The 17045-nt window shown below is 40.0% G+C and overlaps 1 protein-coding gene across 1 annotated transcript in view; it reads left to right on the forward strand.

Moving 5' to 3' along the window:
• Positions 1 to 17045, forward strand: part of STX8 (syntaxin 8) — a 250258-nt gene that overhangs the window by 50988 nt on the left and 182225 nt on the right. Inside the window, exon 5 of the mRNA XM_037028102.1 lies at positions 3870 to 3994. Within this exon, the coding sequence (XP_036883997.1) occupies positions 3870 to 3994 (125 nt within the window). The remainder of the gene's footprint in view (positions 1 to 3869; positions 3995 to 17045) is intronic.

Below are 17045 nucleotides of genomic sequence, written 5' to 3' on the forward strand. Positions count from 1 at the left end.
GTGCGTGGGAAGGCGGGGAAGGCTGTGAGCAGAGGAAGCAGGTTTGCTCTCACAGCGACCACACTGACGGCTCTATGGGGAGTAGATTGCAGAGGGGAGGAGGAGAGGCAGGAGACAGGAGTGCCAGGGGGGAAGCAATAGAATAAAGGAGAAACGGTCAGATTTTGGATATTTTTTGAAGGATTTCCTACTGGACTGGGTGCTGGAGGGTACGTAAGATGAAGTCAGAGATCATTCCAAGGTTTTTGGCCTTAGCCAGTGGGTCTGCAATGGCCTTGAACTGAAAATAGGAAGATGGGGGGAGAAGAGAATGGACTTCATTCTCTAAAAAGAATAAGAGGGATATTGTTCTTTTTTTCCTCTGTCCTTGTTTATGCAGTTTACTATTTAATGAGAAAAAAATTAATTAAAGCAGTAAGGATCTTAAAGATCATTGAATTCATTGATTTCCAATACTAGAAAATTATCTTCTGTAGGAATAAAAGGAAGACCTGGCTTCCCCCACTACAGTGAGTCTTCCGCACTCACCTCCCAACCCCACTACTAATGAGGGTGTCCTATTCCTCAAGTGTTGGACCAGAACTTTTGAAAACTCTTTGCTTACTTAGTTTGCTTGTGTTATGGGCTGAAGAGGCTGTTGATGTTGCCCAGGGCTACAAAGCTAGCAGTTCTCTTATTTCAGTTAGTAATTGCTTCATGTGTCATTAGTTTTCCTTTTCAGTTTGAGAATGAACTCTTTGAAAGCAAGAATTATGTCTTAAATTCTTTTATAGATATATATTTATGTATTACAGATTTAATATATAAATACTTAAAATTATATATTAAATATAAGTGCATATTTAAGTACATATATGTACACATATATAAGTAAATATACAAGCTTATATATATATTTTACCTAGGAGAAGACTGAGTGATAAGAGGCATCAGGCCCAGACATTAGGTTGAGTGCACACCTAATGAAAAGGAAACCAACGCTTCTGCCCAGTAATACCTGCGATCTCACCTGCTTCATTAGTAAGGGCACAGGGCATCAGCAAAGTACAAACTCCAAAAGAAAAAAGAGAGAGAAGTAGTTCCGCCTTCAAAAACTTCACAGAAATTTTGGAATCAGATAACCAAGAAAGAAGGCATGAGAGAGTCATGTTTACTACAGTTTACATTTGCTTTTTTTTCAATGCTTAGAACTTTTATAGTTGTGAATTCCACCCTGGGATGATCTTTCTTGAATGTTTGGTGGTCGGTGAGGTTTTTTTCTGTAACATGTACTTGATATTAATATTACAATTTGCCCATATTGTACTTTTATTCTCTAGTAGATGTTATAAATGTATTTATGAAACACACATAAAATTAAAAGCTCTAGTTCTAACTTGCTGTTTTTTCTGAGATTGCTAAAACAATTTTCTTACGTTTTCACCTTTAATAATTAAAAATAATAAGCTCCAGGTATGGCACACACTACCAGTGGGACATAGTGACATTAGCTTCAGGGGAACAGTGTCTACCGTCAACTTAGGTGCAGCGTACTGATTGCAGTGGATGCTCTTAGCTGCAATAGGTGCCCTGAGGTTAGTTGCTACACCTCTGACCGCTGTGCCCGTTTTTAGGCCTTGCTTTCACAGTGGACCGTATGCGAAATCCCAGGACTCCTGTTTCGGTCACATCAAGAGCTGGCACTTGCATGGTGGTATAAGAGTTAGTGATGTACTTTATTGTAAACTTGCTTCTTTCTTTCCTTTTTCCGTTGCTGTCTTCCCCTGTCTTCAAAATTAATGGAGTTGGATGATTATTATAGGTACTAAATCTGCAATCTTGACATTGTAGGTACTTGGGACCAACTGAGTAACTAAGGCTTTGAAGAAGCACATCTGCCCTTTCGGTGACGTGGAAGCGTGTCACCCTTCTGTTTGCGTGCTGTTAGGACACTTGGGCAGGGAGACCAGCTCTGTGCTTAAAATCTTAGTCTAAGGGATCATTAATTTTCTTCCAGTTTTGTATGGGTTTGTTGGTACATATCCTAGTCTTCTATAGGTTTTATAGTGCTGAGCTAAAAAATGAAATTAACATAGCCTTTTGAGATATTCTCATTTATTAACAAATTATACTTCAGTGCCTCCAGTGAATACAGTACAGTAATTGGTAGAATGATAATGGTTAACATTTACTGAATGGTTATTACCTTCTAAGCACTACATCAAGCACTACCCCCCACCCCTGTTTTGCTCATTGTTCTCCCCAACCGGAATGAAAGCAGCACCTGTAACAAAAATACATACTTGGTAAGGGCAGAGAATTTGGTTTGTTTTGTGTATATTCTGTTTTTCCCTCCCCGCCATTGATGAGAACAATGCCTACATAGTAAGTACTGAGTCAGTGTTTTCTGAATAAATGGATTATCATTTTCATTCCCCAGCAGCTGTCTGAGGCATGTAGTACTGCCGCGCCGAGGGTGGTAGAGCCAGGGTTCACTTACACTGGCAGTCACTCTGTGTTGGGGAGCAGTGTGCGGTCCCAGTGAGGGTGACTTTCAGTTCCTGCCTTCTGTCTGGAAGACATGAGGCTCATTCATGTGAAAGGTTCAACCATAGGGTAGCAGTTATTTGTAGACAGTACGAGAGATGTGGAAAGAAAGTGCTGGAAGAATTAAAGATAATGTGAGCTAATACATATAAATGGCCTGGAGCTATACCTGCACGTAACAGATGCTTAACACATGGTAGCCACTGTTGTCACTGGTACAACTGTCATGTCACCATTGTCATTATCATTTTTTGTGAATCCTGTGAACTCTAAAGTGAGTGACTGTTCGCATCTGGGTTAACAAAATCAAAGATGGCTTTATGAACAAGATGGTCCTTATGCCTCGGACAGAATGTGGGCAGGTAGGGACAGGAGAGGAGGTGCTTGAGTGGGAAGAATCCTCTAAACACGGGACTGAGGCTGCAAACGTGTGTTCCCTGTTCTTCAGACAGCACGGAGGTCAGTGTGTCTGGTGCAGACGGGGCACATGGTTTACTGGAGGGAATAAAGAGTAAGAATGATGATTCAGAATTCGTTCATTATGTTATGAATGCTACATTTTTTTAAATTATTTTTTTAAGATTTTATTATTTATTTATTTATCTTCAGAGGGGAAGGAGAGGGAGAGAAACATCAATGTATGGTTGCCTTTTGTGCGTCCCCTGCTGGGAGTTGGCCTGCAGGGAACTGGCCTGCAACCCAGGCATGTGCCCTGACTGGGAATCGAACCACGATCTTCTGGTTCACAGGCCTGTGCTCAATCCACTGAGCTACACCAGCCAGGGCTCTGAATGCTACATTTTATTCATAAAATTAGATTTGAAATCCTGCATGTGTTACTGTCTGTGAGCTCCAAATACCCACGAATAGAAAGTGACATGGTCATTTTTCGATTCTTGAAAATTTTTCGATTCTGTCACCTGTGTCACCTGTGGTCAACATTGTATCTTCTTGAGATGAAATCCTTTGATGTCACATAGCTTGTGAGACAGACTTTGTCCTGATAAAAAGGCCACTTCCATTTAAACTTGTGTTTTTGTAATTTAAGACCCTCATTTATGATTATTGACTCAAATGTATTTTGGAGGATTAGGAGGAATATTATGTGCTGCCATAGTCTCCTTAACAGGCTGTAATTCTCCAGAGGCCCGGGCTTGTACTTTCCTCATCCGCAGGTCTCCTCCAGCGCTGAGCGCAGTCGCTGGCATGAACGAGGATGCAATAAATTGTGGTCGAATTGAATTTTCAAAGCATCTGAGGCTGGCCACTTCTGCACTTGTGGGAGTGATTTGCAGCAGAGCTATATTTTCTGAGCTATGTAACACATTTAATCTTGTTCCTAGGTCCAGCCTGATGACGGGAGGGGCCCAGCAAGGCGTCCCAAACCCTTGGCTCTTTGAGGAGCCAGAGGAGACCAGAGGCTTGGGTTTTGACGAAATCCGGCAACAGCAGCAGAAAATCATCCAAGGTACCCAACACCCAAGAAGTGTGGGCTCAGAAACCTCGTTAGGTGTCTACTAGAGTCTAGAGTGTCCCTTCTACCAACTGAAGATCAGAGGGAGAGCTCTTGGTGTCGTAAAGCCCTCAGCGGTTTTGTGCCTCAGGGTACCCGAGCAATGGACATCCATGGAGGTACCTCGGGGAAGTGGTGACTGGCTCCTGGGAGACAGCATGCAGGCAGTTCTGAGCCTGCTACTAAGGGGCACGTGTGCCCTCCTTCCTTCCACAAGAGGGAGTTTTGTTCTCCAAACACAAGCTCCATGTTTTACTTACACAAAATAAGTCACTTTGGCCTTTACCTTCAAGCTTATCTTGCCCAGTGGCTTTTAAACCTGCTAATTATTTCTTTCACTGTCTTCTGTTTTTTAAATTTCAGAATGTATCAAACGACACAGGGATGTATAAAATGAAAAGCTCTCCATATTGCTTCTCCAGTATGTAAACAAATGAATGTATATTTCCTCAGGCTTTTTTTCTGTACATATATATTCAGTATAAGCACACGTACTTTACATAAATGGGGTTATGATATATGTAATTCCACAGCTATTTTATTTTATTTTATTTCTAAAGATTTTTATTTATTTGTTTTTAGAGAGAGGGGAAGGGAAGGAGAAAGAGAGGGAGAGAAATATCAATGTGTGGTTGCTCTCACACCCCCCCAACCGGGGACCTGGCCTGCAACCCAGGCGTGTGCCCTGACTGGGCATTGAATTGGTGACCCTTTGGTTCTCAGGCCCACACTCAATCCACTGAGCTACACCAGCCAGGGCATTTTATTTTTTACTTAATATGTGTCATGGACATTTTTTTCATGTCAGTATTAAAATAGGTTATTCTCTCTAATTCTACTTTTAAAAACAGCTTAATGGGGGTATAGTTGACATTATTATAAATTGCACACAAAGCAAATGATTCAGGAAGCTTTGACATATGCATACACCCGTGAAACCATCACTGTAATCAAAACAATGACCACTGGTCCCCAAAACTTTCTTCATGTCTCTTTGTAATTCTTACTGTTGCCCTTCCCCCAGCCCCTAGACAGCTGCTGACTGCCTCCTGTCACCGTAAATTAGTTTCTATTTTCTCTACTTCTGTGTAAATGGAATCATATAGTATGTACTCCTGTTGGGAGGAGGGAGTCTGGCTTCTGTATCTAATCTAAAAATAGTTATTGTGAGATTCATCCACCTGTTGCATGGGTCAGTATTTCATCCTTTTGTATCGCAGAATAGTATTCCATGGTTTGGCTAAACCATAATCTGTATTCTTCCACATGCTGATGAGCATTTTGATATTACAAATAAATTGCTGTAACATTTACATGCAAGTCATTGTATAGACATAAAGTTCATTTTCTAGGTAAATACCTACCAGTGGAATGACTGAGTCATTGTAGGTGTATGTTTAACTTTTAAAGAAATTGCCATAGTAGTTTTGAAAGTGGTTGTACTATATTACATCACCACTGAAAATCTGTATCTTGTGTTTTGGGTCCTCACCAAAACTAGGTATGGTCAGGTTTTTAATGTTAGACGTTTTAACAGGTGTGTGTTGCATTTCACTGTGGTTTGAATGTGACTCTCCCTGATGACTGATGAATCTGTGTGTGTGCCGCTTTGCCGTCAGTCTGTCTTCTGTGGTGAAGTGTATGTTCCCGTTGTTTACCTGCTTTTAATTGGGCTGTTTGTCTTCTGTTACTGAGTTGTGAGAGTTTCTTCATATACCCTTTCATATGTTATTTGTCAGTTACAGTTTCACAGATATTTTTTCTCCCTCTCTGGCTTATATTGTTTTTTATTTAATGATATCTTTAAAGAGTAGAAGCTCTTAATTTTGATGATATCCAGTTAGAAATATTTGACCACCTAAACCACAAAGATTTGTTGCTTTTTTTTTCTAGAAATTTTATAGTTTTAAGTGTTACGTTAGGTCTGTGATCTATTTTGAGTCCATTTTTTACATAAAGAGGTATAAGTAGAAATTCAGGTTTTGTCTTTTTTTGTTTGTTTGTCTGTTTGTTTTTGCATTTGGATATCTGTTTGTCCCAGCACTATTTTAAGAGAAGACTGTCCTTTCTCTATGGAATCACTGCATTTGGCAAAAATCAATTGACCATATGTGTGTGGGCCTGTTTCTGGGCTATTGATCTTTCCCATTGATCTTTTTATTTACCTTTACGTCAGTGCCATGCTATCTCAGTTATCGCATCTTTATAAGTTTTTGTCACGTATTATAATTTATTTTAAAACATTGTTTTTTGGAAATGGTGGATCTTTTGCATTTTCATGAGAATTTTAGAATCTGCTTTCAATTTCTACAAAAAAAACCTTGAAATTTTGATTGGGATTACATTGAATCTTTAGATTAAATTGGAAAAAATTGACATTTTAATGATATTAAACTTCTGACCTGTGAATATGGTATATCTCTCCATTTATTTATTTATTAAAATTTAATCTTCATTGTATTCTTCATTGACATTTAATCCACTGTATAGCTCTATTTATTTAGTTTTTCTTTAATTTTTCTCACCATTTCTTTTGCAGTTCTTACTGTGCATATTATTATATATCTTTTGTCATATTTATCTCTTAGTGTTTCATATTTTTATTCTCATTAATGGCATTTTAAAATTTCTGTTTCTAATTGTTGCTGATATATAAAAGTACAATTGATTTTTATATATTCATCTGGAATCATGCAACCTTGCTAAACTTACTGATTTGTTCTATAATTTTTCTTTTTGTAGAATATATGAAATTTTTATACAAGTGATTATATTTTCTGTAAATAAAGACAGCTTTACATTTTTAAGACAGTTTTTTAGAGCAGTCTTAGGAACACAGCAAACTGTAGAGGAAGGTACGTAGTTCCGTGTGTGCAGTCTTCTCCCGTTACTCACACCCCCAGAATGGGATGTCTGCTGCACCTAGTGAACCTACACTGACCCATCATAGTCAGTCCCCCAAGGTCTGTAGTGCATCTTAAGGCTCACTCTTCGTGCTGTATGTTCAGTGGGTTTGGGTAAATATATAAATGACACACATCCACTATTAGAGTAACATACAGAGTATTTCCAGTGCCCTAAAAATCCTCTGTGCCCTGCTTGCTTATTATCCTTCCCTCCCCCATCAATCCTTTGTGATCTCTGATCTTTTTATTGTCTCTATGTTTTGCCTCTCCAGAATCTCATATAGTTGGAATCATACAGTATATAGCTTTTCAGATTGGCTTTTTTCAGTCAGTATTAGGATAGATCATTTCTTCTTAGCACTGAATAATTCTGGAAATACTAAGTTTATTTATTCATCTGCTGAAGTACCTGCCAGTTGATTCCCAGTTTTGGCAATTATGAATAAAGCTGCTATATATATCTGCATGCAGGGTTTTGTGTGCATATAAGTTGCCAACTCTTTGGGTAAATACCCAAGGTGTATGATTGCTGTATTGTATGGTAAGGGTATATTTGCTTTTATAAGAAGCCACCAAACTGTCTTCCAGAGTGGCTGTCCCATTTTGCTTTCCCACCAGCAACAAATGAGAGTTCCTTTTGCTCTGCCTCCTCTCCAGCATTTCATGTTCTCGGTTTCAGATTTTGCTGTTCTAATAGATGTGTAGTGGTGGCTCATTGTTTTCATTTGCGTTCCTCTAATTACGTATGTGAAGCATTGTTTTATATCCTTATTTGTCATCTGTACATTTCTTTTTGCTGAGGTGTCTGTTAAGGTCTTAGGCCCATTAAGAATTCTTATGTGTTTTGGAAAACTGACCTTTATCAGATATGTCTTTTGCAAATATTTGCTCTCATTCTATGGCTTGTCTTCTAATTTTTCTTTTGTTAAAGATTTTATGTATTTACTTTTAGAGAGAGGAGAAGAGAGGGAAAGAAACATCAGTTAGTTGCCCCTCACATGCCCTCAAATGAAGACCCAGCCTGCAACCCAGGCATGGGCACCTTTTGGTTTGTGGACGACACCCAACTCACTGAACCACACCAGTCAAGACTCATTTTCTTGACAGTGTCTTTCACTGTCATGCAGATTCGTGAAGTGTTCCATATTCTTTTGAGGGGTGTATCATTTATTTAATAAAATAGATGGAAGTGAAGAAAGCAGGTCATTTGCTTAGGACTTGTGAGCACACCTTGATGGCCAGGGCCACAGATGGGTGCTGGTGGAGAACATTATCTGAATTAGCTGCCCCCTGGTGGCAATCCAAGAAATGTCATCTGCATTCAGTCTTGAGCTGGATGTAGTTATTCATTCATTCAACAAAGCCTTTGTGTGCAGTCTCATGTAGGCCTATGCTGATTGTTTCCAGCACAATCTATGAGATAGATTAAAGTTAAGTTTCGGCCTTTGGCCTTTGTACTGCTTATTTTCAACAGTAGGTCCTCACTCTTACCACAAAGCACAAGTCACAGAGCAGAAGTTTTACATTTTAATGAAGACCAGCTTATCAATGATCTGTTTCAATGCTTTTGGAGTAGTATCTAAAAAGTCTTTGCCAGACTTCCAATTTCCTTGTTCTGCATGTAAGGACCTAGAACGTGGTCCTTACATCCTAACAACCAACTGAACCAACAGAAAAATCCACAACTCTTCTTGGATCTGTTAGTGAGAGGGGAGGGCACAGAGCAGGTTGCTTCTTGCAAGACTGGAGAAAACAGACAGGCAAATACAGGGAGTCTTGGCTTACTTGGGAGCAAAACCTCCCAGGCAGAAACCAGCACAAGAACCAGTTCTGTACGTGAACAATGGCTGGAGGCTTACTATGGACCTGTCTGAAAGTTAAAAACTTCAGTGGGATCCACTTATGGAGGGGTCCTCACAGTTTAGTGAGATTTAATTCCAGAAGCTCAACCAGGTTCTCACACAAATATCAGAGAAAAATCTCTTATTCTTTCTGGAAGGGGTGGAGGGGAAGGAACCATTTTGGAATACAACAGAGCACTCTGTTCTCCTTAACAAGGTCTGCCCTCAGGAGAAACTGGTTCACTGGAACCTAACGTGCTGGGGAATTACCAGAGCCTAACTGACCTGGGAGAAAGGAAATGCCCAACCCCAGCCTACCAGCTGTCTGTCCCACCTAGGGCAAGGGGAGAAAGAAACTGTGATTCAGTTGGAAAGTTCACAGTCCAGCAGCATAGGCTCACCAACAGAGATATAATCACAGGACTGTAATGCTCTCATCACACCTTACCAACATATTAAATTATTTTTTCTTTTTCAACCACTGTTTACATTCAGTACCAATCCACACCAGTTCCGGATGTACAGCAAAGTGGCCGGGAGACCATGCACTCTCCAGAGTGATCCCCCACTGCCTGGCTCCACACCCAATTACCTCAGCAGTAGTGACTGTCTCCTTCATGTTGCAATTTGCATGTCTGTGGCTCTTCTGCAGCTACCAATCTGTACTGCTTAATTCCTTCACCATTTTCACCCAGCCCCCAACCCCTCTCCCCTGTATCAGTCTGTTTTCTGTATCTGTGAGTCTGTTTCTATTTTGCGTGTTTATTTTGCTCACTAGATTTCATAAGTAAAATCATATTACCACCATATTTTTACTAAAGGCCTGTTTATAGCAGTTCCTTTTACTTGTATTAAGAGGAAAAAAAAGAAGGCCTACCAAAAGGCAAAAAACTCCTATAGTTTGAAGAGACAGAGCAAGCATCAGAAACAGACATGGCAGAAATGTTGGAATTATCAGACCAGGAATTTAAAACAACTATTATTGGCCCTGACTCAGTCTAGCTCAGGTGGTTGGAGGGTCATCCCAATATACCAAGGTCATGGGTTCGAAGTCCGGTCAGGGCACATGTAGGAATCAACCAGTAAATGTGTAAATGGGTGGAACAGTGAATCAATGTCTCTCCTCTCTCTCTCTCTCTCTCTCTCTCCCCCACCTTTTCTCTCCTTCCTCTCTCTAAAATCAATAAACTAAAAAAAAAAAACCTCAGACAACTATGATCAATATGCTAAGGACTCAAATGGATAAACTAGACAGCACTGAAGAACAGATGGGCAATATAAGCAGAGAGATGAAAATCTTAAAGAACCAAAAAGAAGCGTAGAGATAAAAAACAGTAACACAAAGATGGGCTTGTTAGCAGACTGGACACAGGTGAGGAAAGAATCTTTAAGCTTGGGATATCTCAATAGAAACCTCAAAAAGTGAGATGCAAAGAGAACGGAGAGAACAAAATATTCAAGGACTGTGGGACAACTACCAAAGTTATATATCTAATGCAAATACCATAAGTAGAAAAAAGAAAGAAAGGAATAGAAGAAATATTTGAAGTAATGACTGGGGATTACCCCATATTAATGTCAGACACTAAACAACAGACCCAGGAAGCTCAGAGAGCACCAAGTAGGATACATTTAAAAAACAAAACAAAGCCCAGCCACACCTAGGTATATCGTTTTCAAACTACAGAAAATTAAAAGTAAAGAAAATTTGAGTACTGGTGAAAAAATACACCAATAGATCAGTGGACCAGAATAGAGAGTCCCAAAATAGATCCATATAAATATAATCAACTGATCTTTGACGACAGAGCTAAGGTAGGACAAAGGAGCAAAGATAGTCTTTTCTACAAATTGTAATGAATTGCTTTAATTGGTTGTTGAATGTCGAACCAGCCTTATATATCTGGGATAAATCCCACTTGATTAAGGTGTATGATTTTTTTATAGTTGTTGGATTTCATTTGCTAATATTTTTATAGGATTTTTTAAATCTGTGTTTGTGAGTGATGGTGGTCTGTAGTTCTTTGTTTTTGTTTTTTCTTATGATGCCTTTGTCTAGTTTTGGTGTCAGGATGATGGTAGCCTCATAAAATGAGCTGGGAAGTATTTTCTCTGCTTCTTTTCTTGGAAAGAGATTGTAGGAGAGTGTTATGATTTCTTCTTTAAGTATCTGGTAGACTTCAACAGTGAACCCATCCGGGCCTGGTGGTTTCTATTTGGAGTGGTTATTAATTGTTAATTCAGTTTCTTTAGATATAAGTCTATTCAGATTGTCTGTTTCTTCCTGTATAAGTTTTGGCAGCTTTTGTCTTTTGAGAAATTGGTCCATTTCATCTGGGTTATTAAAGTGGTGGCATAGAGTTGTTCATACTATTTCTTTATTATCCTTTTAATATCTCTGAGATCATAGTGAAGTTTCCTCTCTTATTTCTATTATTAATTTGTATGCTCTCTTTTTTTCTTAGTTATCCTGGTCAGAGGCTTATTGATTATTATTATTATCTTTTCAAAGTAGAGTTTTTTTATTTTTTGTTTTTAATTTTTTAAATTTCTTCCCTAATTCTTGTTTTTTGTCTTTTGCTTATTTTGTATTTAATTTGCTCTTTTTCCAGTTTCTTGAGTTGGAAGCTTAGATTATTGATCTTGGATCTTTCTTCTTTTCTAATATATGCTGTCAGTGCTATAAATTTTCCTCTATACATTGCTTTTGCTGCATCTTATAAATTGTGATAAGTTGTGTTTTCATTAGTTCAAAATATTTAAAAATTTCTTTTGAAATTTCTTCTTTCACCTTACGTTATTTAAAAGTGTGCTGTTTAATCTTTATGTATTTTGCTGTTTTCCATTTATTTTATTGTTACTATTTTCTAGTTTAATTCCATTATAGTCTGAGGGCAAACATTTTATGATTTCTATTTTAAATTTGTGAAGAGGTGTTTTATCTTGTTGAGTTTATATTTTTACTGATTTTCTACCAGCTGGATCTAATGGAGGGTGTTGAGGTTTCCAAGTAGATTGTGGATTCATTTATTTCTCCTGGCAGGTCTATCACTAGTTGTCTCCTGTAATTTGATGCTCTGTTATTAGGCACATACATATTAAGTAGCACATCTTTTTGGAGCACTGACCCCCCCTTATAATTATATTCTGCACCTCTTAATGCTCGATAACTTTATTTGCTGTGAAGTCAGCTCTGCCTGAAATTAATATAGCTAATTCTGCTTTCTTTTGATTAGTGTTAGCATGATATATCTTTCTCCATCTATTTACTTTGTTTTTAATCCTTACCCAAGGATATGTTCACTGATTTTAAAGAGAGAGGGAGGGAAACATTTATGTGAGAGAGAAACATTGATTGGTTGCCTCCCTTATGCGCCCTGACTGGAGATCGAACCTGCAACCTAGGTGTATGCCCTGACCAGGAATTGAACCCAAAACCTTTTTTTTGGTGTACGAGAGGATGCTCCAGCCAACTGAGATACTTGGCCAGTGCGCTGCTTACTTTTAATCTATATGTGCTTTTATATTTAAAGTGGGATTATTGTCAACAACATATATTTGGGTCATGTGTTTTAATTCACTCTGACACTCTCTATTTCTGAAATTGATATAGTTTTATGTCTTCGTTTCAGTCTGGGTGCCATTTATTTATTTATTTATTTTTGCTTTGTTGCCCTTGCTTCCAATACAGTGTTGAGTTGAATAGAAATGTTGAGAACAGATGTCCTTGCCTTGTTTCTGATCTTAGAGCAGAAGCATTCATTTGGAAGCCAGGTATTATAGATTTGTCTTTGTTTGGTAATAGATATTTTTGTATTTCTAGAAACATTCTTGAGATTTTTTTCCTGGGATGCAGTTATTTGGGTCTGCTTTATAATGTGGACCAGAGCCGTGTTTACCCAACGACAGGGGTCAGCAAGCTCATGGTCAGTGGCTGCATCTGGGCTGCTACCTGTTTCTGTATGGTATGTCAACTAAAAATGTTCTTTACATTTCAAAGTGGCTCTAAAATAGTCAAAAGAAGACTATTTTGTGACTGCAAAGATTGTATGAAATTCCAAGTTCGGTGTCTATAACTATTATAGGAGCCAAGCCATGCTCATTTATTGCATCTGTGGATGCTTTCTTGCTACAGCCCCAGGGGTTAGCAGTTGGTCTTGAGACCGTATGAACCACAAAGCCTAAAATATTTAGTATCGGGCCCTTTATAGAAAAATGTTTGCTGACGCCAGTCCAGTAGTATTTTACCCTACTACTGAGCCAAACCACTCTGAGCACAGAAATACCTCGGGGGTATTGCACGTTTGCTTCCAGACCACTGCGACAAAGTGAGTATTGCAATAGAGTGAGTTGTCATTTTTTTGCTGATGGAGGGTCTTGCCTTCAATTTGTAAAAAACACAGCATCTGTAAAGTGCAATAAAGCAAAGTGCAATAAGACGAGGTATGCCTGTCCTCTGCCTTGTGAACTGTGAGGAGACCTGGTCAGTGGGAATAGGAACTGGGTCCAACCCTGTCTGAGCTCAGAGGTCCCTTTCAGGTGGTTCTTTCCCCAGCCCTGGTTAGTTTCTTCACGTAAATGCTCTGACCCACACTCAGCTGAAGCCTCAAGGCGGACCCTGTGCAAACCTCCGTTTTCCCCTCTGTGCAGCTCTCCCCTCTCTGGTCCTGGGCCCTGAATACTCTAGGCCCCTTTGGCCTGTTTGAGTTCTTCTCAACTAGGAGATGGCCAGCTCCACCTGGGTCCCTCTGTCCCAACACCACAGTGGGCAGCGCCCTCCAGGCATTGCTCTGGGGGCAGTCACAGAGCTCCTCTCATTTGTTTCCGAGCTCCCAGGGGTCACTGTCCTTCACTTCCTGAGGTCTGAGTCTTGAAACTGTTGTTTTGTATATTTTGCCTGAGGTTGTGTGTGTGCGGCCGAGGGTATGTGTTTCATTTCTAGCTAGAAGTAAATTTAGTCTGTCTGTTCATCTTGCCAGAAGCAGAGACTAATTCTATTGTGAAAATATCCGGTAAATGAGACACTGTGCCTCTCTTACACCTTCATTTCTACACACCTGTCCTGTTATCATGTTTGAAGCAAAGTGAAAAATTCAGAGCAATGCAGCTTTACACGTAGAACGAAGAACAACCATTCATTTGCAGTGCTTTATTGGTCAGATCTGTGGTTTCTGAAAAGCATTTCTTGCTAGATAATACTAATGAATTTTCTGTCATGGCTGCTTTTTACTAGAAAAAGCTGTTTTCAGTTAGGAAATGGATCCGTGTCACCGAAAAGGTGCTGCACTCAGAGACTGCTGTCGTTGGGTGCCAGAGTGTACCCCCTGCCAGGTTTTGTCGGTGAGTCTTTCAAATAGAGACCATCTTTGTTGAAATGCCTGCCCTTTGCAAGCCTCCTAGTCTTTGGGGTTTGTTGGAGGGTGGGGAGATGAAGGCGTGGAGGAGACTAGCAGCACATATTGTAGGTCCATTTGTTTTTCTACTTTTGCCTTTGAAATGGTTTGCTTTCCTAGCAAGTTGATTCTCAAAGATAAACACAAAAATGGAAGTAAATCTTGGCACAAAATCTTATTAGCCTTTTCTCTGCCTCGAGAGTCTTGGTGATGGGCTGCGGTTGCCATGGCTTTGCTTCATCGTCTGGTCCTGCACTGGGTAAAAAGAAAGAAGCATGAAGGGTCTTTTCCAACTTCCCTTTGCTCATGGACTCTGTTAGCCTTTCTGTGCCTTAGTCAACCTTACAAACACTTCAAAAATCACCCTAAAATAACAGTTACTGGTAGAACATAGACTCGAAGCAGTGAATACCTTCCTTTCCCAACTTAGAAGTGAGGCCTAGTTACAACCAGTTAGCCAATCTTGGCTCCTGTGCTACTGACGCTGAAATTTGAGGCACACATGGACATTAGGCATAAGATGGGCGAGGTGATGGCTATAACCAGAGAGCCTCAGAAACTCCTGAGGTGGAGCAAAGGAAGGCAGCCTTTTGATTAGTACAGACCCTCGTGTCTGAGGTGACAGCAGACTTTGGGGAAGGTGCTCAGGTTTTTTGATACGGTTTCTTAATTAGCCCCATCTATTCTTAACTGTTATTTTATAGACTTTTTCCCTAGATTCTAGCAGAAAGTTGCATGTTCTCGATTTCAGTGAGCTTAGCCCCCTAAATATTTCCACGTGAAACGGTGGTGGGGAGGTGGGGAGCCACACCCTGTTTGGCACAGGCACATCTCAGTAGCTGGTCTTTGCATGCTTGCAGTCCCAACCGCACAGACAACGTGTTCGGAAGAGGACCTTTCTTACGACTGCCCGCAGACCAGGAGTTCTTCACGGAGACCTCAAAACAATAAAACCATCTACTCTTCTGACCTTACCCTAAGGGCCTTTCCATTGTGGATAAAGTGATTCACTTTTCCTCATTTGTTCCTTACTTCTCCTTTCCTAGAGAGAGCTCCTTCTGCATGTTAAATGGGAGATTTTCCATTGCTCCTCTCTGGGCACCGGGCCTTGTAACCCCTACTGCTGCTCTGCTACCTGAACTCAGAAGGCTGTCCTGTATTGACTGGAAGCTCTTTCACGTGTCTGGCAGAGACTACATTTCTAGCAGAGACCGTACAAACCTAGAAGTCCTTTTGGTTATTCCTTGGTTTAAACATCATTTGTTAAGTGCTTGCTCAGTGCCAGTAGTTGGGCTCTGAACCGGGGCAGAGACACAGGAAAAGAAGCCACAGACCCAGCCCGGAGGGCCCGTGTCACACGCTTAGCCGGGGCCTGAGGCTGCAGCTCTTAGAGCTGTCCCTCTGTTTGACTTGTTAAAATGTAGATAGTATTTTGATATGGAAAACTTCAGACATACAACAGTAGAGAGAGTAAGGTAGTGCTTTCATTTGACCCAGGACTTGCTTCAGCAGTTGTCACCTCACGACCTGTCATATTCTGTCTGTGTGCCTACCCACCTACCCGGCCCATGGGTTAGTTTCGAAGCAAATTTCAGATGTTATATCCTTTCATTGGTGAATATTCCAGAATATATTTCTGAAGTGTTTTTAAAAGATAAGAACTGATTTAAAAATATATAATCCCAATGTCATTTTCACCCTTAACAAGTTAACAATTCCTTAATATAATCAAACATCCAGCGTTCAGATTCCTGATTTTCCTATGATGTTTGCTTTTGTGGGGTTTTTTTAGGTTGTTCAGCCCAGGATCTGAATATAGTCTGTACATTGCAACTAATTGATGTCCCTTCAGTTTCTTTAATAGATAGGTTCCTTTGCCAGCCCTTTCTTTTTTTTTCTTTGCAATTTCTTGGTTGAAGAAACTGGGTCATTTGCTATTTAGTTTCCCGTCATCTAGATCTTGCTATTCATTTGCCCATATATTAAAATATTCCTCTGCCCCACATATTTTCTGTAAATTGGTAGTTAGATTTAGTGGCTTGATCAAAATCAAGTTTGTTATTTTTGGTGAGAATACAGTATGATGACTGTCCCTTTCTTTTTCATCCGTAGTCACCAGATAGGCCTCCCACAATTACATGGTATTTGCTTAGAAGATGGTTTTTCTGAACATCTAAAGATAGAAAGGCTCCAAACACCTAATTATTTCAAAGTGATTTTCAAAAAATGATTGTATTAGTTTTCTAGCTTGTCATAATAAGTTAGTCACTTAAATACAAATTTGTTATCGAACAATCTGTGGGTCAGAAGTTCACTCCGGGTCTCATTGGGCCAGGACCAAGGTGTGGGCAGGGTGATGGGAGCTCCAGAGGAGAGGTCATCTGCTCGCCTTTTCCAGCTTCTAGAGGCCACCAACATCCTGGACTCGGTTCCCTTCTCCCTTCTTTGAAGCCAGATGCTTGTATCCTTCACATCCTTCTTCATGCCTCCCTGTGACCGCAACTGGGAAAGGTTCTCTGTTTTAAGGGCTCGTGATTACCTTGTGTCCACTGGATAATCCAGAACAATCTTCCCATTTCAAATGCCTTAATCTTAATCACAACTGCAATGTTCCTTTTGCTAAGTAAGGTAGTATATTCCCAGGTTCCAGAGACTAGGAAGTGGACATCTTTAGGAGGCCATTATTCTCCATATCACAACAGTCATCCATTTTTTTAAAATTAACATCATTATGGCCCTGGTTGGTGTAGCTCAGTGGATTGAGCATGGCCTGTGAAGCAAAGGGTCACCGGTTCAATTCCCAGTCAGGGCACATGCCTGGGTGGCAGGCCAGGTCCCCAGTAGGGGACACATGAGAGGCAACCAT

Source organism: Sturnira hondurensis, unplaced genomic scaffold (genome assembly GCF_014824575.4).
Source record: "Sturnira hondurensis isolate 20B ecotype Veracruz unplaced genomic scaffold, ASM1482457v3 Scaffold0019835, whole genome shotgun sequence".
NCBI lineage: Eukaryota > Metazoa > Chordata > Mammalia > Chiroptera > Phyllostomidae > Sturnira > Sturnira hondurensis.